Genomic DNA, 21,993 nt, shown 5'->3' with positions numbered 1-21,993 from the left:
CCAAATTCATCTTCATTTTTATCTATACGTCATTTTAATTTTCTCTTTAAATAGATTAACATATTCAGATACGTTGGAGGGTGGCAAATTGAGGCCCTGCCCCGCCCCGGGCAGTACGATCTCTAGCTACGCCACTGCAAATATGTCAAATGGAGATGTCAAAGATTTTATTTTTTTGTTGCGCAAGGACCATTTACAAGTTACATTAGCACTCTGTTTTGTAACTTGAACCTAAATGCTGTCACACCCAAACTCGCTCACATTCTTCCAACATCCAAAGTCATCGCACCAAACCCACCTACACCCATCCAGTTTTTAAAATTGTCAGTGAGTGGCTGAAGGTGTGGAAGAGCAAATTAGCTGGGAAGTTGGATTCAACTGGGTGGACGATTTTTCTTTTGTTTTGTTTCTAGGGATTGGTGTACTTGGAAGTCTGACTGACTGAAAAAGAAACCCTTTGGTTTGGTTGGCAAAGATGATAAAGCAAAGATCTAGAAAAGAGGGAATTCTGGGATTGTTGGTGTGTGTTTTGTGATGCTGGCTTACACTCCCAAGGAGTGTAAGGAAACCCATGAAAGATCTCGCGCTGTTGTGGTGGGATCCACCGGCATTTGTGCTCACTCTGTTCAGAGAAGTAAAAGATGTGTGGAGCCGGGATGTTCTTGTATTCCTTGGGGAAAGTTTTGGCTGTCAGTAGCTAGATGTTTATAGGAATCGGAATATTTTATTTTTGGAGAAGCTGCTGTTTTAATCTAATAATGCCTTCATCTGACCTCAGTTAATATTAATTTCTATATTTGTTGTGGTTAGATTTATTGGCAGGCTCACAAATATGTCAGATTTTTCTTTTTTAAATAAAAGGAAGTGGTGAAATCAGTTTCACTTGCAGCTTAAAACAGAAGTTGTGACACTAGAGGAACTCAAGTTGCCTGCACAAGACGCTGACCCTCGACCCTATTGAGCACCTTTGGGATAAACTGGAACGCCGATTGTGGGCCAGGGCTTCTCACCCAATGTTGCTACCCGACCTCACAAATGTTGTTTTGGCTGAATGTGCCCAAATTCCTACAAACACTTGGGGTACTCGATTATGACTCCAAATAACGATTATTGCCTTTGATAAGTGTCATGGGTCTAACCCTAAGGAGGTTAACTGAGAGTCACCTGGGCTATAAAAATGGGGCTAAAAGTGATAGGCCTGAATGTCACCCGGACAACTGTATAGTTGTGTTAAGCATTAAACCGGAGGATTACTTGACCTATAAAAGTGCCAACATCATTAGTGCCGAGCATCACTCGGGGAAACAAAACAGGCATGTTTTACATAAGAGACAGAGTGATATGGTGCAGACACGTCTTCTCAAAAGCCTCATAATAGCGTCCCAATAGAAACGTTTTTCAGCAGCCCAGGTGTTGCACGCTCTTGACGGTGATACTAACAGGGATAACGAAGTGAATCCGTCTTCAGGCAGCGAAATCGAAAGCGACGCTCATGTCAGTTGCACACGTGCAGTGTGCTGTTCAAAAGGTGATTAGTCCGGAAAGAAAATCCGCAAGGAATCACGCTACCATTGTCCCGACTGTGACGCTGGATTGTGTATTTCACCGTGCTTCAAGATATACCATACAGACGGCACATTTTGACAGTGTATAAGGTATTAGCATTATTTTTAGCATTATTTCTACACTTCTGACTTAGTACTTTTAGTGTTTTGCACGTTTTACAGTAGAAAAATGAGATACAAGAGTGTCATTTTTCAAGCCAAAAAAATCGACGTCTTTTCAAGAAGGTTAATTTCAATTAACAGCACTATAATGAAATACGTACTTTCTCTTACCAACTATGTGTATTCTGTATACCTACAGTACAGTAGAAGTTCATTTCGAAAGGGAACCACTTAACAAATACCATAAATTTACACCGGCTGTTACATACTCGAATCAAATGGATGTTATTCATTCTATAATAGTAACAACAAGAGCCGCTCACTACTCAAAACGGTAAATCTGGGAAGCACCCAGAATCCAACCCATGACCTCTTGATTATGAGCCGGCAGTTCTTACCGCTGCACCACCCAAACAGTCTTGTCGGCATCGTACCCAAATTAGTCTTGAATAAAAGTGCACTTGTTTTGTTATACGTGTACCTTTTGTGAAAGTGTTTACTTGAAATTTGGGCTTCGGTCTACAGGACAGTAGTGAGACCAGCTATATTATATGGGTTAGAGACGGTGGCACAGGAGACAGAGCTGGAGGTGGCAGAGTTAAAGATGCTAAGATTTGCATTGGGTGTGAGGAGGATGGACAGGATTAGAAATGAGGACATTAGATGGTCAGCTCAGGTGGGACGGTTGGGAGACAAAGTCAGAGAGGTGAGATTGTGTTGGTTTGGACCTGTGCAGAGGAAAGATGAGGGGTATAATGAGAGAAGGGTGCTAAGGATAGAGCTGCCAGGTAAGAGGAGAAGAGGCCTAAGAGAAGGTTTATGGATGTGCTGAGAGAGGATATGCAGGTGATGGGTGTGACAGAGCAAGATAATGAGGACCGGAAGATATGGAATAAGATGGTCTGCTGTGGTTACCCCTAACTGGAGCAGCCGAAAGAAGAATTCGTCGTCTTCACATATTATACACTTCATGTCAAAATTTTGTCCTTAGTACTATAACATGAAACAATTTTCTGTTTTAGCTATGTGCTCAACATTTCTTGCCTCGCATTTCCTGTCATCCTACATTTACCCAGATCGTTGTAGACACGGAACACACATGGGATAGCGGGCTGCTTGTGCTGATCAACACATTTGCAAAACAAAAGACGCTGAGGAGGAGGTGCGAAGGAATTTAAGGTGGACCGGGATTATGACTTTTTTTCGTGGGCTTCTGGGATTCTAGTGTTAAAAAAACCACTTAAATTGTTCATGTGAAATTGTTCCATAGAGTACAGTAAATGCGGCAAGTGTCAATTTTTAGAATATCGGTAGTAATTTAATTATAGTATAACTAATGTTAGTTCTTAACTTCCTTGGCATTAACCCCGAGCATGACTTGGGCACAGAATTCTATGTAAACACGGTTATTCCCGAGTCAGACTCATGGTGATGCATAACGGTATGTTATCCCAGAGAAATGCTCCGGTGTTTTGCCATCTAGTGAATGAAATATATCATACATCAAAAAAATCATGAATAAGTTTATGTAATTTCTCCCTCTAAGGTAGCACATTAGTATTCATGAGTGGGGCTTACATTTCGACCAAAACAAAATGGAATGTAAAGGTGAAGCTGTAAAGCCAGTTTTAGGACAAACTGAACCGTTAGTTGAATCAAGCGATGACAATGTGAATGACTTGCAATGGCTTGAAACAGTTAACATGTTGGGCAAGTTTTTAAGCTTCTCCTCCGTGCCCCATACCTTCCATTGTAAAATGCCGGAGTCTGCAAGATATCTTTTTTAATTATAAGAACGTGCTTAATTTCATAACACAATTTTGCACTGCAAATCCTTATAGAGCATGGGTGTCAAACTCCAGTCCTGGAGGGCTGCAGTGGCTGCAGGTTTTCATCCGAACCCTTTTCCTAATCCGTGACCAGTTTTCACTGCTAATTCACTTTTTTCCTTTATTTTAACAACCATGTTAGAAGGATTCAGTCCTCTTAATTGATTTGTTTCCTCATTAAATGACAGCCAAACAGAAATGAGATGTGAAACGAGCCAACTGGGGTCTTCAAACTCCAACCAGTTTCTTAATGAGAAGCCGATGCTTGCTGTTAATTAAACCCGTTATTTTAATTCCACGGCTTGTTGCTGCTCTCGTTCTGCAACAGCAGACATTTCCAAAACTGTTGATTTTCTGTTTTTTATAAGAACATCGTCAAAGTGTTTTGGCGAGTTGAGAGATCAACCTTACTGAGACCATCACCTTTCTTTATTTTCAGATATTGTGTGATGTGGTGGCTTGTTTTGTGTCTCATTATTGTTTGGCTGCTAATTAAGGAGAAAAGAAACAACTAAAGGGTCTGACTCAACTTAATTTAAAGAAGTAATTAGGCAGCAAAAATTGGTTACTAATTAAGAAGATGGTTAGAATGAAAACCTGCAGCCACTGCGGCCCTCGAGGCCTGGAGTTCGACACCCCTGATATAGAGCATGTTTGTGAAGAAATAACTTTGGAAAAATATCAAACTTATCCTTTTAAGCCCAGTGTTTCTTAAACTATGACTCACAACCTATTTTAGGTTATGTGATATCTAAACTTAGGTCGCACTGAATTGTCAATTACAATAGTAATGAATGAGAAAGGGTCTTGAATGGTTTCCGGAAAGACTTGTAATGGGTCACCATTTGCAAGGTGAAAATGAGCCAGGATGATTGAGGTGACTCTCCAAAGGGAAGAAATAGGAATTATTTTTGGGTGGGGATTCTCCAAGGGTGTAAATTCGTGGCAGTTCCTGATGGGGGGGAAGAGAGTGGGGGGTTGAAGGACGACGATTGGTGGCAATTGCAGGTTGCAAAAACGAGCAAAAGGCAAAACTGAGTCACAAGGGGGAAAAAAAAAACAAATGTAAGGACAACTGCTTTAAGTGATTTACAGAACGTCACACAGCAAGGCAGATACAAAGAATGAGCCTGCAGCCTTGTGGTTTATAGTCTATTGTCTTAGCTGTTAGGTCACACTGCCTGTAGTTTAAGTCCTCTGTATTCTAATTAAGAAGATAAATAAATAAAATAACCTTGTTGTACAAAAGAGCACGTGGGGAGACCAGACAGGCATGTCACCGGAAAACAGATTTCAGCACTTATCATTCTTGTCTTTCACAGCTGAAGGGAAAAGGAGTGGAGAGCTTGTTCTTTGGGTTTCGCTAATGGGATGTCACTCTCCCACAGTGCACCCTTCTCTGTTGTCATGGAGATGCAAACAGGTTTTTCAAGCTTTAGAAGAGGTGACTAACAAAATACGGCCTGTGTGCGCACCAGAGGCAGGTCTCGAACATGAGGAGGGAGTCTTGGGAAGTGTGTGGTGTTTCGACTCTTCCAATGTGCATCTATGCATAATAGATAGATACATACATACTTTATTAATCCCAAGGGGAAATTCACATACATAATGAGGAAAAACACATCATGTCTGTTTGTGTATGCTGTGTATAAGTAACTTGGGTATACAATATTTGCTTTCTCTTTCCTTTGGTGGCTGCATAGATAATGATATTCACATACTTATCTTTAGGAGCTGGAATGTTGCCGGTATAAATAACACAGTTAAACAGGAGGAGGATTAGTCTCACTTTCATTTTTCAGGTTTTCTGTACACTAGGTTGTCTTAACATTATTTTTTGGTTTTTCTATATTAAAATCAAGAACAGTCAAGTGGAATCTTAAACATTTTTTGAATTAAGCAGTTCTTAGCCTTTATTTATGGAGTTTAAAATTTTGTAAATGAAAGTAGCATTAATAAACAAACTTCACCTGCAAAGGGCTGAAGTGTAGTTGACTAAGCAGGTGTCTCCATCCTTAATTCCCTTCTTCTTAACCATCTTGCAGTGGATCTTACCTGCACATGCTGTATATTACCATAAAGGTATTTCGTAATCGGCATACAAGGCTCCTGGATTTGACAATTGCTTTGCCCTACTTTGGGACATGTCGCCAGGAATGTCATGGCGGGGTGTGTGCATTCATTATTTTGTACAGTTTGTGACGCAGTTTAGCCTGCTTTGGTAATAGAGCAGTCATTAAAAGGAAAGCACAAAGGCGTGTCCTGATGGCTAATGTCCCGATTTTTGGTTTGCCATGTACAGTATATACAGTAACTGGGTGACATACATACGGTTTATATAAAATGAGATAGAAAGTGCTTAATTAAAGCATATGTATTATACCCATGATGCAATGCGCAGTGAAATGTTTAGTTGCTAAACTCCAGTGATTGTGCCTTTTAAGGAGAGTAATAGCACATGACTTTGTGTTTTTATGTAGCACCATGGTCCTGGAGGAACGTTGTTTCGTTTCACTGCATGCTGTACTACTGTATATGGGTGAAATGACAATACTCTTGAATTCTGAATAATATCACAAATGATTAATAGAATTTTAAATGGGTGATGAATTAATGAATAAACGTAAAAGAGTTAACAATAGGCACTTCCTTCACTCAAGTTGCAGATGGACTGTGGACAGAAGCTGCTTCCTCTCGATGTCTCTGAGCTGGACTGTAGGCAGCTATAGCGGTTGGCCTGACCCCAACGTACGGAAGAGGCCATTGTTAGGATGGCTGGTATCTTTGATAATCTCCATTGTTCTGGTTGGACATTGCAGTGATACTTCAATGGTGGATATACAGAATTGCCAAGTTCTAAATGTGTTTGGACTTGTGTTGAGTTGGCATGTTCTTCATCCTCAGAATCTTTTCTGCTCCCCACATCTGAGTTTACATGTACTTATTTATCTTTATCCAAGGTGAATTACAACATTTATGATACAATTGGTTCCAATTCTTTTGGTGTTTAAATTGGAGCACTAGCACAGGGTCACACAGTGGTGTCAGTAGTGGGATTTTAAGGCTACTCCAAAGCCTTAACCACTACACCGCACTGCCTGCCTGGATTATCTTGAACCCGTCTGGCCATTCTCCTCTGAACTCTCTCACTAATGAGGTTTTTCAGTCCGTGGAATTTCTGCTTAATGGATGTTTTGTTTTTCGCACCATTCTAAGTAAATTCTAGAGTCGGCTATGTGTGAAAACTCCAGGCAATCAGCAGTTACAGTAATACTCGAAGCAGCCCATCATGCCACTCTCAACACCAGATTTTATTTTTTTCTCTTATTCTGGTGCTTGATGTGAACATTAACAGAAGCTCCTGATCTGTATCTGTGAGATTTTAAGCATTACCCTGCTGACACATGTCTCCTTGGCACATTTTTGGGCCTGTTGTTAATGATCAGTCGTGCTTTGAATGCCAGGCCTATTTCAGTTTTGTTTCATTCTGGGTCAGGGGTTGGTCCTTGCTGTTCTCAGGGCTTCTTAATCAACTTGTTGATTTGATTTTGCCTTTCTTGAAGTCATGTTGCCTGCCCATCACACGGCAGTGTAGAGTAAAATATGTAAATTAATGTGTAACATCTGTATATACATATATAAAATAGAATGTGTATTTCCTATACAGTCCTATACTCTTTGACAGACCTGGACCAAATTTTTCATTGTTGTTCTCTAGGAGTATACATACAAGACAGATTATACTGCAATCCAAAATGTGGACTTTGGGGCTCCACTGATTTGTGAGGCTTTTCCCTGTGTGCTACAGTTTGCACACCAGTGCCACCTGCTGGCTTGAAGAAAATATTACAATCCTACAACCTTTGATTGATCTGAATCAAATTTTGCACAGTTGCTGTCTAGGACCATATGGACAAGATAAATTACTTTGGAACCCATAATTTGAACCCCTTTGGGCCTCCAAATGGTGTTTTTGTTTTTCTAATATGCTACAGTTTGCACATCAGTGCCACCTGCTGGCTTAGAGCAAAGTGAAAGACAGACATTCAACAGCCTGAAGCCAGACTATCAGACAAAATGACCAGAGCTTAACATAACTTCCCCAGGCAAAGCTGTGTGCAGATTCCTTTTACTGTAATATACAGTCATATGAAAAAGTTTGGGAGCCCCTCTCAGCCTGCATAATAATTGACTCTCCTTTCAACAATAAAGATAACAGTGGTATGTCTTTCATTTCCTAGGAACATCCGAGTACTGCAGTGTTTTCCAAACAAAGATTTTTAGTGACGCAGTATTTAGTTGTATGAAATTAAATCAAATGTGACAAACTGGCTGTGGGTCCTCTTGTCATTGTGCTGATTTGAATTCCTGTCACTGCTCAATGCTGATTGGTTGATGAGCTCATTAAGCCTTGAACTTCATAGACAGGTGTGTCCACTCATGAGATATAAAGGTATTTAAGGTGGTCAATTACAAGTTGGGCTTCCTTCCCTTTGACTCTCCTCTGAAGAGTGACAGCATGGGATCCTCAAAGCAACTCTCCAAATATCTGAAAACAAAGATTGTTGAGTCTCCTGGTTTAGGGGAAGGCTACAAAAAGCCATCTCAGAGGTTTAAACTGTCAGTTTCAACTGTAAGGAATGGAATCAGGAAATGGAAGGCCACAGGCACAGTTGCTGTTAAACCCGCAGGTCTGGCAGGCCAAGAAAAATACAGGAGCGGCATCTGAACAGGATTGTGAGAATGGTGACCCACAGATCACCTCCAAAGACCTACAAGAACATCTGGCTGCAGATGGTGCATCTGTACATCATTCTACAATTCAAACATCTGTATGGCAGGGTGATGAGAAAGAAGCCCTTTCTGCACTCACGCCACAAACAGTCGCTTGTTGTATGCCAATGCTCATTTAGACAAGCCAGATTCATTTGAGAACAAAGTGCTTTGGACTGATGAGACACAAATGGAGTTATTTGGTCAGAACAAAAAGCACTTTGCATGGCGGAAGAACAACACCGCATTCCAAGAAAAACACCTGCTACCTACTGTCAAATTTGGTAGCGGTTCCATCATGCTGTGGGGTGGTCTGTATGGCTAGTTCAGGGACTGGGGCCCTTGTTAAAGATGAGGGTCCGATGGATTCAACCCAATATCAACAAATTATTCAGGATAATGTTCAAGGATCAGTCACAAAGTTGAAGTTACGTAGGGGTTGGATATTCCAACAAGACAATGACCCAAAACACAAAGGCATTCATGCAGAGGGAGAAGTACAATGTTCTGGAATGGCCGCCACAGTCCCCTGACTTGAATATCATCGAAAATCTATGGGATGATTTGAAGCAGGCTGTCCATCAAATTGAACTGAACTGGAGAGATTTTGTATGAAGAATGGTCAACAATACCTCCATCCTAGAATCGGACACTCATCAGAGGCTATAGGAGGACAGCGTCTAGAGACAAAAGGAGGCTCAACTAAGTACTGATGTCATATCTCTGTTGGGGTGCCCACATTTATGCACCGGTCTAATTTTGTTATGATGCATATTGCATATTTTCTGTTAATCCAATAAACTTAATGTCACTGCTGAAATCCTACTGTGTCCATAAGGCATGTCAGATATCAAAAGGAAGTTGCTACTTTTGAAAGCTCAGCCAATGAGAAACAAAAATCCAAAGAATTAAGAGGGGTTCCCAAACTTTTTCAATGGAAGTTTTGCAAAGGGGTGTTAGGTGAGGCTTCATCAAAAGTAGAAGTACGGCACACAACAATGGAGGATCAAATGGTGCTTGTGTAACTCCTGCTTTGTCTGCTTTCAATCTTAATTTAAGCACCACAAACTAAGAGGATGAGTCCGGCATGGCTGTGTTTGTGGTTACAACCCAAAGGAGAGAACACAATTCTGGAATCCAATTGAAGCCAACAAGAACAAACTCTCGACTCACATGAGCAGAGACATTGATGGAGAGGCAGTGTGGATGATGGATGGATGGACAGACAGCTAGCAGTCTCAACAAGGGTCACCATTTAAAATACACAATAAGCCTTTGTTTTCTATCCTCGACCCTTTCTACAAATAGTACTTTGACTAGTAATATATAAAAGGTGAGGGTCTGCTTTGTCAGTCTGTCCTCCAGATCTTGGACTTTCAATGCTAAAGTATTGGCAGAATATCTTTTTTTAATAGACCTTCGTGAGCAGGGATTTTCTCACATAATTCTGTATGGTCTACAAGAGGTCATGTCCAAATATTTTCAATTTTTTATTAAAAGAAACATGAATTTGAATTCAGCTGTGAAATATTGTTTGTAGGTAGTGTGTAATGTAGTGGTTTAGGCTTTGGACTTCAGACCCTGAATTTATGGGTTCAAATCCCACTACTGACACCACTATGTGACCCTCAGCAAGTCACTTGACAAGCCTGTGCTGCTCCAACTGGAAAAACCAAAAGAAATGGAACCAATTGTATCACAAATGTTTGTAAGTCGCCTTCGATAAGGGCGTCAGCTAAATAAGTAAAACTTTTTTTAAAATATTACATTATTTCTAATGAAGAAATGTGTGTGAAGCTTCCTAGACATAATTTAATTATATACTGAAGCAGGTGACCACTCTGATCTATACATTTGCAACATTTCAGTGAAAGATCTGAATTTTTCCATCCTGTCGCCCAGAGCCTTTACAATATGCGGAGTCCACCACTCTCTTAATCCTATTGTACAGGTTGTTTTTCTGTTTGTATTTTACAAATGTATTTTTTAATGCGTTTTTATTACTAATAAACTTTTAAATCTGTATTGCAGGCTGACCCCAAAGATTGGATTCCCATGGAGTGAAATCCGAAATATTTCCTTCAATGACAAGAAGTTCATTATAAAGCCTATTGATAAGAAATCACCAGTAAGTTGGAGTCATTTGATATTTTATTTTCCACAAGCTATATGAACTGTCCAAGGCAGGTAAAATATAAAAATATTTGATATTCCTTGCCTTACGTTTGCCCTCCATGTTCCTACTACGCCTTTCTTTGGTATCCTCGTGTGTCTTAACCTCTCTTGAAAATGTTCCCATAATGCCTGCTTCTCTGACTGTCATTTCCTTGTGCCTTGCCCACTCCTGTCCACCTTTCGACTACTGTTAATGATAGATGGGCCACCATTGCCCTCTGTGAGAACCTTGGCGACTCTCAGCGTTCCTCTTACACCTTCCTTTTGTATCCTCGTGTGTATCACTCTCTCTTGCCCGGTGCCTCCTTTCTGAATTGCTTTTGACTGAGCAACCACAGCAGAACTAACCAATCGGTTTGCTCAGAGGGGCTGTGGACACACACACACACACACACACACACACACACGTTTTCTTATATAGATAATTCATACTTTGTGACATCCTGTTAGTGCAAATCATTGGCTATGTTGAATCCAGCTTGAAGGACCAGTGTTTTTATGCCCAGCCTGTCTTTGTTCATGTTCATCAAGCACTTCAGGATTCCTCATACCTAAAAGATGCCCATATTTTAGATCATTAGTGACTCTAATTACAACTGCTACATTGCCCAAGTAGTAATATTGTCACATGTAGTGAGCGCAATAAAATTCTTTTGTCACACTCCACACCATGATGATCAACAACGTGTTAAAATATTGTAAAGACCCAGGGGTCCGATTGCCTTTTTCTTTTTTTTTTGCCACTTCATGCCAATTGATGGTAAGTAGCACTACAATGAACCTTTTGGCTTCTTCAGTGCTGCTTCTGCCATGCCGCTGAGGGCTTCAATCCTTTACCCCCTCATATTCGTCACCCAGGCGTCAGTTCTTTTAACTTACCTGGGGTCAAAGACAACTCAAATGCCACATGGTCCACATCCGAGGCTCGCCAGCATTCACAAGTCAAGGCTGATGGGCTTTATCAGCTGGGTGATGCGTCTCCAGTGCTCTGTAAGTGCTGTGTCTGCACCCGCCCCCACCCGCTGCTGATGGAGCTTCTTTATAGCTGGCTTCTCGTGGTATTCCTGCCTATCTCAGGGCAGTATGTGGCCACCTGAGAATGACGTTCCTCTCCGGTCCCGACCCAGAAGATCTACAATATATAGAGAGACGCTTGCAAGGTCCTGTGCTCCTTCTCAACCGCCCAGGTCTGGGGATGCCACCCCTGTGTGTTGCATCAAAATCTCAAACCAGGCTTGTCTAGCTGATGGAATATGCTGCCCACCTCCATTCAAATAATTCAGTTGTTTTGTTTAACCTTAGACCTTGGTTAGTTTACATAAAAGCACTAAGCACTTTGGTGCACCTGACTATTGCTTGTTTGTGTCCTTATTGCCTGGCTCATCTTGGACATAACAATTGACGGTCCCGAGTTCAAGGAGTTTGGCAGCTGCTGCCAACTCAGACCACCATACTGCTATAAATGATATTTCATGTAATTATTTTTACCTTATACCTGTCACACAGAGGGGTAATATCTGCCTGAGTTTTCCTACTGAATTATTATCAAAGTATAGGTAATTATTTTAGTTGGAATCCATTTTTTTTCCTCAAAATTCTACCAATGAGGTTTGTTTTAACATTTGGGTTTTGTCACAAAACTTCAAAGTAAAATGGCTACTCTACAGTGTAAAACACACTTGAGATAAGATATTATCGAGGTTTCCATGGAGGTCATGTGTTTGGTAACCTGGCTACTTGGTGTTACAGCCACAAAACAAATAAATGCTTTTGTTAGCAGGTTGGGGGAGAAGTCTTTGGAGGCAGCCATCCTGCTGACAGCTTCGTTTATCGTGCTGGTTTATGGTGCTTGAAGCTTTCTGCCTCTCACTCACTGAAGCCGCTGCTTCATGTTATCTTGCACACGATCAAGCCCTAATTTCTTTTACACAGTCTCTTTTAGCCTTATCTCTCTGTCTATCGTAGGTCATTTCATCTCTCTCTCTACATATAGATAGATAGAGATACTGTATGCATGTATGTGTGTGTATGGTACTAGGGTGTTATACCGTGTTAGCCATTATGAATGTAGACAAAAGCCAAGCAAGATGACACCTTTTATTGGCTGTGTATGTATATGTGTGTGTGTATATTTGCAAAAAAATATATATATTAGCAAAAACCTCAAGTAAACTTTTTTCACATTGTCATTATGGGGTGTTGTGTGTAGAATTCTGAGGAAAAAAATGAATTTAATCCATCTCTGGAATAAGGCTGTAACATAACAAAATGTGCAAGAAGTGATGCGCTGTGAATACTGTGAATACGGATCACTGTATATTTATATATCTGGGGACATTGAGTCCAAATGGGCCATGTTCCGTGCCTCTATTGTTGAGGCGGCTGACCGGAGCTGTGGCCGTAAGGTGGTCAGTGCCTGTCATGGAGGCAATCCCCGAATCCCGTTGGTGGACACCGGTGGTGAAGGGATGCCGTCAAGCTGAAGAAGGAGTCCTACAGGACCCTTTTGTCCTGTGGGACTCTGGAGGCAGCTAATAGATACCGGCAGGCCAAGCGGAATGCTGGCTTTGGTGGTTGCTGAGGCAAAAACTCGGGCGTGGGAGGAGTTTGGGGAGGCCATGGAGAACGACTTTCGGACGGCTTTTGAGGAGATTCTGGTCCACCGTCCAACGTCTCAGGAGGGGGAAGCAGTGCAGTGTCAACACTGTATATGGTGGTGATGGTGCGCTGCTGACCTCGACTCGGGGTCGGTGGAGGGAGTACTTCGAAGACCTCCCCAATCCAACTAACATGCCTTCCAATGTGGAAGCAGAGCCTGGGGACTCGGAGGTGGGCTCCCCCATCTCTGGGACTGAGGTCACCGAGGTGGTCAAAAAACTCCTTGGTGGCAGGGCCCCAGGGGTGGATGAGATACGCCCGGAGTTCCTCAAGGCTCTGGATGTTGTAGGACTGTCTTGGTTGACACGCCTCTGCAACATCGCATGGACATCAGGGACCGTGCCTCTGGATTGGCAGACCGGGGTGGTGGTCCCCCTCTTTAAGAAAGGGGACCGGAGGGTGTGTTCCAACTACAGAGGGATCACACTCCTCAGCCCTCCCTGGAAAAGTCTATTCAGGGGTCCTGGAGAGGAGGGTCCGTCGGATAGTCGAGCCTCAGATTCAGGAGGAACAGTGTGGTTTTCGTCCTGGTCGCGGAACAGTGGACCAGCTCTAAACCCTTAGCAGGGTCCTGGAGGGTGCATGGGAGTTTGCCCAACCAGTCTACATGTGTTTTGTGGACTTGGAAAAGGCATTCGACCGTGTCCCCCGGGGAATCCTGTGGGGGGTACTCCGAGAGTATGGGGTACCGGACCCCCTGATAAGGGCTGTTCGGTCCCTGTACGATCGTTGCCAGAGCCTGGTCCGCATTGCCGGCAGTAAGTCGAACCCGTTTCCAGTGAGAGTTGGACTCCACCAGGGCTGCCCTTTGTCACCGATTCTGTTCATAACTTTTATGGACAGAATTTCTAGGCGCAGCCAGGGCGTTGAGGGGGTCCAGTTTGGTGGACTCAGGATTGGGTCACTGCTTTTTGCAGATGATGATGTCCTGTTTGCTTCATCAGGCCGTGATCTTCAGCTCTCTCTAGATCGGTTCGCAGCCGAGTGTGAAGCGGCTGGGATGGGAATCAACATCTCCAAATCCGAGACCATGGTCCTCAGCCGGAAAAGGGTGGAGTGCCCTCTCAGGGTTGGTAGAGAGATTCTGCCCCAAGTGGAGGAGTTCAAGTATCTCGGGGTCTTGTTCACGAGTGAGGGAAGAATGGAGCGTGAGATCGACAGGCGGATCGGTGCGGCATCCGCAGTAATGCGGGCTCTGCATCGGTCTGTCGTGGTGAAAAAGGAGCTGAGCCGCAAGGCGAAGCTCTCAATTTATCAGTCGATCTATGTTCCTACCCTCACCTATGGTCATGAGCTATGGGTAGTGACCGAAAGAACGAGATCGCGAATACAAGCGGCTGAAATGAGTTTCCTCCGCATGGAGTCTAGGGCTTTCCCTTAAAGATAGAGTGAGAAGCTCAGTCATCCGGGAGGGGCTCAGAGTAGAGCCGCTGCTCCTCCGCATCGAGAGGAGTCAGATGAGGTGGCTCGGGCATCTGATCAGGGATGCCTCCTGGACGCCTCCCTGGTGAGATGTTCCGGGCACGTCGAACTGGGAGGAGGCCCCAGGGAAGACCCAGGACACACTAGAGGGACTATGTCTCTCGACTGGCCTGGGAACGCCTTGGGATTCTCCCGGAAGAGCTAGAAGAAGTGGCCGGGGAGAGGGAAGTCTGGGCATCTCTGCTCAAGCTGCTGCCCCCGTGACCCGACCTCGGATAAGCGGAAGAGGATGGATGGATGGAAATACAGTGTACAGTATATAAATATAGTGCAGTAGGCAGGATAAGATAGATATAGCTAACTTAGGATAGTTATGAACTATATGAGAGATAGACACTATCTGTCTGTCTATCATATAGCGCATTTCTTTTCTGTGTATCTTTGCATATTTATTACCAGCTCTTCTCCATCCCCTATTTTGTTATCTGATTTTTTCTCACTTTAATTTTTCTGTTTTATTAGTATGCATAATGATCTTTAAGCCTTGTACACTTTTCCTACATCTATCACAACTGGGTAATGACCACACTTGTTCCCAATCAAATTGTAATCTAAATCCTACTTCTTTGTAATTTTAAAAATTAAAATCCAGTGTAGGATGAGTAAATGCAAACACTTGACCTCATGTGCTATGATAGGTTCTGCATGGAATTTAAAAAAAAAAAAAAAATGATGTTGAAATATTTTGGTTAAGGATTCGAGTTTCTCAACACAAATATCAGTTACCCATATCATTTTCAGTTATATAGCATCTTTCCCATTCTCAAAGCACTTCACAAATATTCAAAGGAATATAATGGGAATAAACGCAAAAATGACATTCCTAACACAGAATACAAATGAGTATCAAGCATTAATGGATGACAGAATGTAACTCAAAGTGCTTTACAAAAAATTAGTTACAAGAAAAGAAAAATCATATAAGAATCTGTGTGTGTGTATACTGTCTCTCTCTCTCTGTATCTATAATATAAAATTGAATGGCTTTCTGAACATTCTGTATACAATCTCCTTTGACCGATCTGGACATCGGAACCCAGTATGTGGACCTTTGGGGGTCCTTGTATGTTTTGTTTTTTGTTTTTTTTTCCTACTGTTTCCTACATTTTGCACACCAGTGCCACCTGCTGGCTCTTTACAATCCTACACCCTTTGACCAATCTGGATCAGAGTTTGCATAGTTGCTATCTAGGACCATATGGATGACCTAGGGGCCAAATGTGTGTTTTTTTTTTTTTTCCCCTCACTTGCTCAGAGAAAGTGAAAAATCCAAACAGACTAGTTGACCAGATGACCAGAGCTTAATTAATCTTACCCGAGCAGCACAATTGGCCTCGTTGTGCACCGTAGAAATTGCGTAGCTGCTCAGATCAGCCGCAGTTCCTTTTCTAAACCCACCCTAGGTTGTTATCCCTGACGGGAGCTTCATGTTTACCGTGCCATTAATTGGTTAAAATCCTGTTTTTAGCTGAAGGTTGATAACCTTGGTTCTTTGGACTAATATCGTCTGCTGATTCTTATTGTAGTCAGTTCCATCTTACATAATTCCTTTTTCTTGTCCATACATTTCCAGAGAAGTTCCTTTTTGCTGTTTTATAGTTTGTACTTTTTATAGTTTTAACATTTCCTGTGGCTTTAGATGTTCTATGACCTGCTTTCATGCCCCACAGCCTTTCCCTGGTGTTGTGGGGATCTCAGCAGCTGTCAAACAAGTAAAGTTGATGTATCCTGTTTTAAGGTAAAATTGAAACCAGAAACTAACTTGTAGTTGCAGTTGCACTGAATGTTTCTTTTGTTTAAAGGCAGAGTTTTCAGATTTGCCAGTGCTTTTCAAAGGGAGATGCTGGAGTTACAAGGGTGTTGTACTGCGTTAGCCAGAGCATGTGCCCACCAGCTCACCTTTATCTTTACCAAAATCTTCAACCTCTCCCTAGCCCAGGCAGTCATTCCATCCTGCTTTAAATCGGCCACAATCATTCCAGTGCCTGAAGAAGTCTCCCATCACCAGCCTAAATGATTATCGCCCTGTGGCCCTCACTCTGGTAATCATGAAGTGCTTCGAGAGGACTGGTTCTCCAGCACATCAAGGACTATCTCCCCCAAGACTTCGATCCCTACCAATTCGCATATCGCACGAACAGATCCACAGAAGACACCATTGCTGTAGCTCTCCACTCTGTGCTGAGCCATCTGGAGCAGCAGCAGAGCCAAGTCCGGTTGCTGTTTGTGGATTACAGCTCAGCTTTTAATACAATCATTCCTGACATTCTCATCACCAAACTGGTCACTCTTGGCCTCCCCCCTTTCACATGTGTCTGGATAAAAGACTTTCTTACCAACCGGCTCCAGACTGTGAGACTCGGCCCCCACCACTCCTCCATTCGCACACTAAACACCAGTACCCCCACAAGGCTGCGTGCTGAGCCCCCTTCTGTACTGTCTCTATACCCACGACAGCAGTCCGGCCCACAACAACAACCTCATCGTCAAGTTTGCTAACGACACCACAGTGGTCGAACTCATCTCAAAGGGAGAAGAGGCAGCTTACAGAGAGGAGGTCCTGAAGTTGGCAGCCTGGTGTTCAAAGAACAATCTGGCTCTGAACACCAGAAAAACCAAGGAGATCATTGTCGACTTCAGGAGGCACCTCACCGACCTAGCCCCCCTCTACATCAACGGTGAGTGTGTGGAGAGGGTCCATACCTTCCGGTTTCTTGGCGTCCTTATCTCCGCGGACATCTCCTGGACAGACAACATCACAGCAGTCATCAAGAAGGCTCAGCAGTGGTTACACTTCCTGAGGGTCCACAGAAAGCACAACCTGGACTCCAACCTGCTACTGACCTTCTACCGCTCTGTCTCATCGAGAGCCTGCTGATGTATTGTATCACAGTATGGTACGGCAGCTGCACCATGGCAGACAGGGAGAGGCTTCAGTGAGTAGTAAAGGCAGCACCAAATATCATTGGCTGCCCTCTCCCCTCCTTGATGGACATTTACACCTCCCGCTGCCTCAGCAGAGCAAAAAACATCAAGGACAGCTGCCACCCTGGCTCTGATCTGTTTGACCTGCTGCCCTCAGGGAGGCGCTACAGGGGCATCACAAGGACTAACAGACTCAACAACAGTTTTTTCTCAAAAGCCATAACCATTCTAAACTCACACGGGCACTGACTACACAGTCTGACCCCCCAACCCCTGGACTTCCTTCTATCCATCAAATGTGCAATATCCAATGTCTAAATGGTGTTGATAATAACTGCAATATCTGTATACTGTACAATATCATTACTCTCAGGGTCCAACATCCACTACTCACTGCACATGATCAGCATTATTGTGCAATATTTAAATTATGTGCAATAACCCAATAGGGCAATAGTTATTTATTCTTTCCAGTATTTAAATAATGTGCAATAACTCGATTTAGTTATTATTCTTCCATTTGTATATAGCTTTGCAGAACTTTTTTTGCAACTTTTTGCACCATTTGTTTATTTACTTGTTGTGTTCTACATACTGTATATGTTCTGCACTGAAGGAGCTGCTTTTAATCTCATTGCCCTTTTATTGTCACTAACACAGGTACATTCTACTCTATTATGGATGTGGTGAGCAGAGCAGTTAAGCAAAATAACCCCTTTTATTGGCTAATTAAGAAACATTACAATACGCAAAGCTCAGGAGGCAACTCGGGCCCCCTGCTTCAGGCAAGATGTAATTGTTAATTACGTTAATGGTAATCATTACATCCTGCCTGAAGAAGGGGCCCGAGTTGCCTCCAGAGCTTTTGCATATTGTAATCTTTCTAGTTAGCCAGTAAAATGGGGTAATTTTGCTGAACGTCTCACTGCAATGGGAACTGCTGAAATCTGAAAACTCCAAGACCGCATAATATGGTTGAGAGCTCTCAACGAAAATTTTGAACCATCCCGACAATTTTTTTTCCTTAAATCAGCGTGATAAATTTTAACAAAATCTGACCACCATTTGGGGCCGAGTTGTTTTATGTAGACAGACACGGTTATCGCAGTAGGTGCCTCTTGCATTATATGTGAACGCACCTCAAAACACACTATACTGTTCAGAAAGAAGAGGTACAAGTTAAAGGAGCACTGCATGGTTACCAGTTAATCCATGGTACTGTGACACTTGTGTTAGATGTACCGGTTAGCACTGAAAATCGAGACACGCTCACAAAGGTCCCATTTAGAGTTTCCATTGAACCCAACAAGAATGTCTTATCAGTTTGTTTTTCCTTCCTTCCTTCATTTATTGTATAAAAATGTAATCTTTCCAGTCTTCTGTGCAAGAAATGCCTGAAATTTCTAGATACTCGTAGGCAAATTAGATGACCTTGAAGTCGAGTGTAGTCAGGCTGAACAAATGATTACGAAACACGCGGCAGGTTTAAAAGATTACTCATACAGAAACTGAATTCTCTAACTGCAGTAGAATGCAAGCCACACGTTTATCAGCATTGCCTGCACCAGTTTCTCAAAAGAATGAAGTTGTGATCATTTTCTTTTTTTTCCCTCCTTGAACACAGGACTTTGTCTTCTATGCCCCACGCCTAAGAATCAACAAACGCATTCTTCAGCTGTGCATGGGAAACCATGAGCTGTACATGCGCCGCAGGAAGCCTGATAATATTGAGGTCCAGCAGATGAAGGCTCAGGCCAGAGAAGAGAAGCACCAGCGGACAAATGGAGAGGTTAGCATTACCAGATGGTGGTGTGGGGTTGGGGGGGGGGGGGTTGGTGTGGTGAGAAAGTCCCCCCCCCCATGTGGGATTTGACATAAGAGAATGCAGTTCACCAAAAGTATCATCCCAATGTTTGCCTATTACCGTATCTCTTTAGGTGATCTCGAATTAGTAGTGGTGCATTCTTAGGTGGAGAGGACAAGTTGGCATTCAAAGGTGACAATGGCAGAAATGGTGGGGGTGTGTGTGTGTGAGAGAGAGAGAGAGAGTGAGTGAGTGTGGTGAGGGAGAAGCCCCCCTAAAGTGGGATTTGACAAAAGAGAATGCAGTTTGCTCAAATAGCGTCCCGATGTTTGCCTATTATCCTGTCTGTTTAGGTGATCTCTAATTAGGAGTGGTGCATTCTGAGGTGGAGAGGACTAGTTGGCATTCAGAAGTGGCAATGGCAGAAACGGTGTATGTGGTGTGAGAGAGAGACCCCCCCAGAGAAAGTTGGGTGACCTGAATTCTCTTGTCAAATCCCAAGTATCATCCCGATGTTTGCTTATTACCGTGTCTCGAATTAGGAGTGGTGCATTCTAAGGTGGAGAGGACAAGTAGGCATTCAAAGTTGACAATGGCAGGATATCTTTTTATGGTGCATTCTTAGGTAGAGAGGACAAGTTGGCATTCAAAGGTGACAATGGCAGAAATGGTGGGTGGGTGTGTGAGTGTGGTGAGGTAGAGGCTCCCCTAAAGTGGGATTTTGACAAAAGAGAATGCAGTTTGCCCAAAATTAGCGTCCCGATGTTTTGCCTATTACCGTGTTTCTTTAGGTGATCTCGAATTAGGAGTGTTGCACTTCTGAGGTGGAGAGGACTAGTTGGCATTCCAGAGGGTGGCAATGGCAGAAATGGTGTATGTGATGTGTGCGTGAGAGAGAGAGGACCCCCCCCCCCCCCCCCACGCCCCACGTGGCATTTGACAAAAGAGAATTTGTGTCACCCAAATTATCAACCCGATGTTTGCCGATTGTCGTGTTTCTTTATATGATCTCGAATTAGGAGTGGTGCATTCTGAGGTGGAGAGGACAAGTAGACATTCAGAAAGTGGGGGGAGGGGTGTATGTAGTGAGAAAGAGAGAGAGAGACCGGACCCCCCCCCAAAAGAGGAATTAGACAAAAGGAGCTCAAATTACCCAAAATATCACCCCAGTATTTTACCCTGTTCTGTTTCTTTGGGTGACCTCATACTAGGAGTTGTGCATTCTGAGGTGGAGAGGACAAGTTGTCATTCAGAAGTGTAGTGATCGTGGCCATGGGGTATGGATAAGACCCCCCAAAGAGGAATTGGACACAAGGGAATTAAGATCACCCAAAGCATCGTCCCGATGTTCACCTATTATCGTGTCTCTTTAGGTGATCTCGAATTAGGAGTGGTGCATTCTAAGTAGGACTGGAAAAGTTGCATTCAGAGCTGGCAATGGCCAAAATGGTGTGTGGGTGGGTGGTGAGAGAGAGACCCCCCAGCCTAAAGTGAGATTTGACAAAAGAGAATTCAAATCACCCAAACTAGCGTCCCAATGTTTGCCAATTATCATGTTTTTTTTGGTGATCTCTAATTAGGAGTGGTGCATTCTGAGGTGGGAAGAAGAAGTTGGAATTCAGAAGTGGAGGGGTGTGTGTGTGGTGTGAGATAGAGAGAGACCCCCCCACCCCCCAAAGAGGGACTGAGCAAAAGGGAGCTCAAATTACTCAAAATATTTCCCGGTTCTAACCTGGTTTCTTTGGGTGACCTCTAACTAGGAGTTGTGCATTCTGAGGTGGCGAGGACAATTTGTTGTTCAGAAGTGTAGTGATAGTGGCCATGGGGTGTGGAGAAACCCCCCCCCCCAAAGTGGAATTGGACAAAAAGGAATTCAGATTACCCAAAGCATCGTCCTGATGTTCACCTATTATCGTGTCTCTTTAGGTGATCTTGAATTAGGAGTGGTGCATTCTGAGGTGGAGAGGACAAGTTGGCATTCAAAGGTGGTGATGGCAGAAGTTGGGTGTGTGTGTGGTGTGTGGTGAGAAAGAGAGAGAGAGAGAGAGAGACCCACCCCCCACAAAAAAGAGGGATTGGACAAAAGAGAACTCAAAATATCACCTCAGTATGTACCCGTTATGTTTCTTTGGGTGGTCTCTACTTAGAAGTGGTGCATTCTGAGGTGGAGAGGAGAAGCTGGCATTCAGAGATGTGGTGATAGTGGCCGTGGGGTGTGGAGAAGACCCCAAAGATGAATTGGACAAAACTGAATCCAGATCACCCGAAGTATTGCCCCAATATTTCCCGGTTACTGTGTTCCTTTAGGTGCTCTCTAATTAAGAGTGATGCAAAATTTAAATTATAAAATTTACTTCACGTAAGAATGCAGTTTCTTGTGGCAAATTAATGAAGAAAGAGCTTCGACTTGAAAAATACCAAACTGATCCTTCTGAAGAAAAGGCCAGTTGTGCTCGTGTGTTTGACTAAAACGTTTGAAGATGTTTGCTCGCTCTGTCTGTGCTCTTTTCAGGACTTCTAAAATTAAAAATGCAGGACTAAACTAGTTGAACCGATGGACAGAATTTCACAAGCCGTGTTGAATGGTGTGATCGCAGCTGGCTGTCCCAGTTTAATAAACGGGACAAACAAAAACTGGGCACAGAGGCACAAACAAAAAAAAAAATGTAAAGTGTACTAG

General features: G+C 43.1%; 1 protein-coding gene and 1 long non-coding RNA gene across 6 annotated transcripts in view; both read left to right on the top strand.

Annotated features, from left to right (window-relative positions):
- The window catches only part of ezrb (ezrin b), a 197,985-nt gene that overhangs the window by 78,324 nt on the left and 97,668 nt on the right, over positions 1–21,993 (top strand). For 2 of the 5 annotated variants that reach the window (XM_028820902.2, XM_028820903.2), the window contains exon 8: positions 10,301–10,397. The exons of the other annotated variants lie outside the window; for them this stretch is intronic. In XM_028820902.2, coding sequence (XP_028676735.1) covers positions 10,301–10,397 — 97 coding nt within the window. The remainder of the gene's footprint in view (positions 1–10,300; positions 10,398–21,993) is intronic. 5 annotated transcript variants of the gene reach the window in all.
- On the top strand, positions 19,593–21,300 carry LOC127525940 (uncharacterized). The gene is made up of 3 exons (XR_007933548.1): positions 19,593–19,698; positions 20,542–20,686; positions 21,240–21,300. It is a non-coding gene; the product is annotated as an uncharacterized LOC127525940 (long non-coding RNA).

This window comes from Erpetoichthys calabaricus, chromosome 15, assembly GCF_900747795.2.
Source record: "Erpetoichthys calabaricus chromosome 15, fErpCal1.3, whole genome shotgun sequence".
Classification (NCBI taxonomy): domain Eukaryota; kingdom Metazoa; phylum Chordata; class Cladistia; order Polypteriformes; family Polypteridae; genus Erpetoichthys; species Erpetoichthys calabaricus.
Note: the sequence above shows the minus strand (reverse complement) of the source record. Positions and strands in the feature narration are given on the sequence as shown.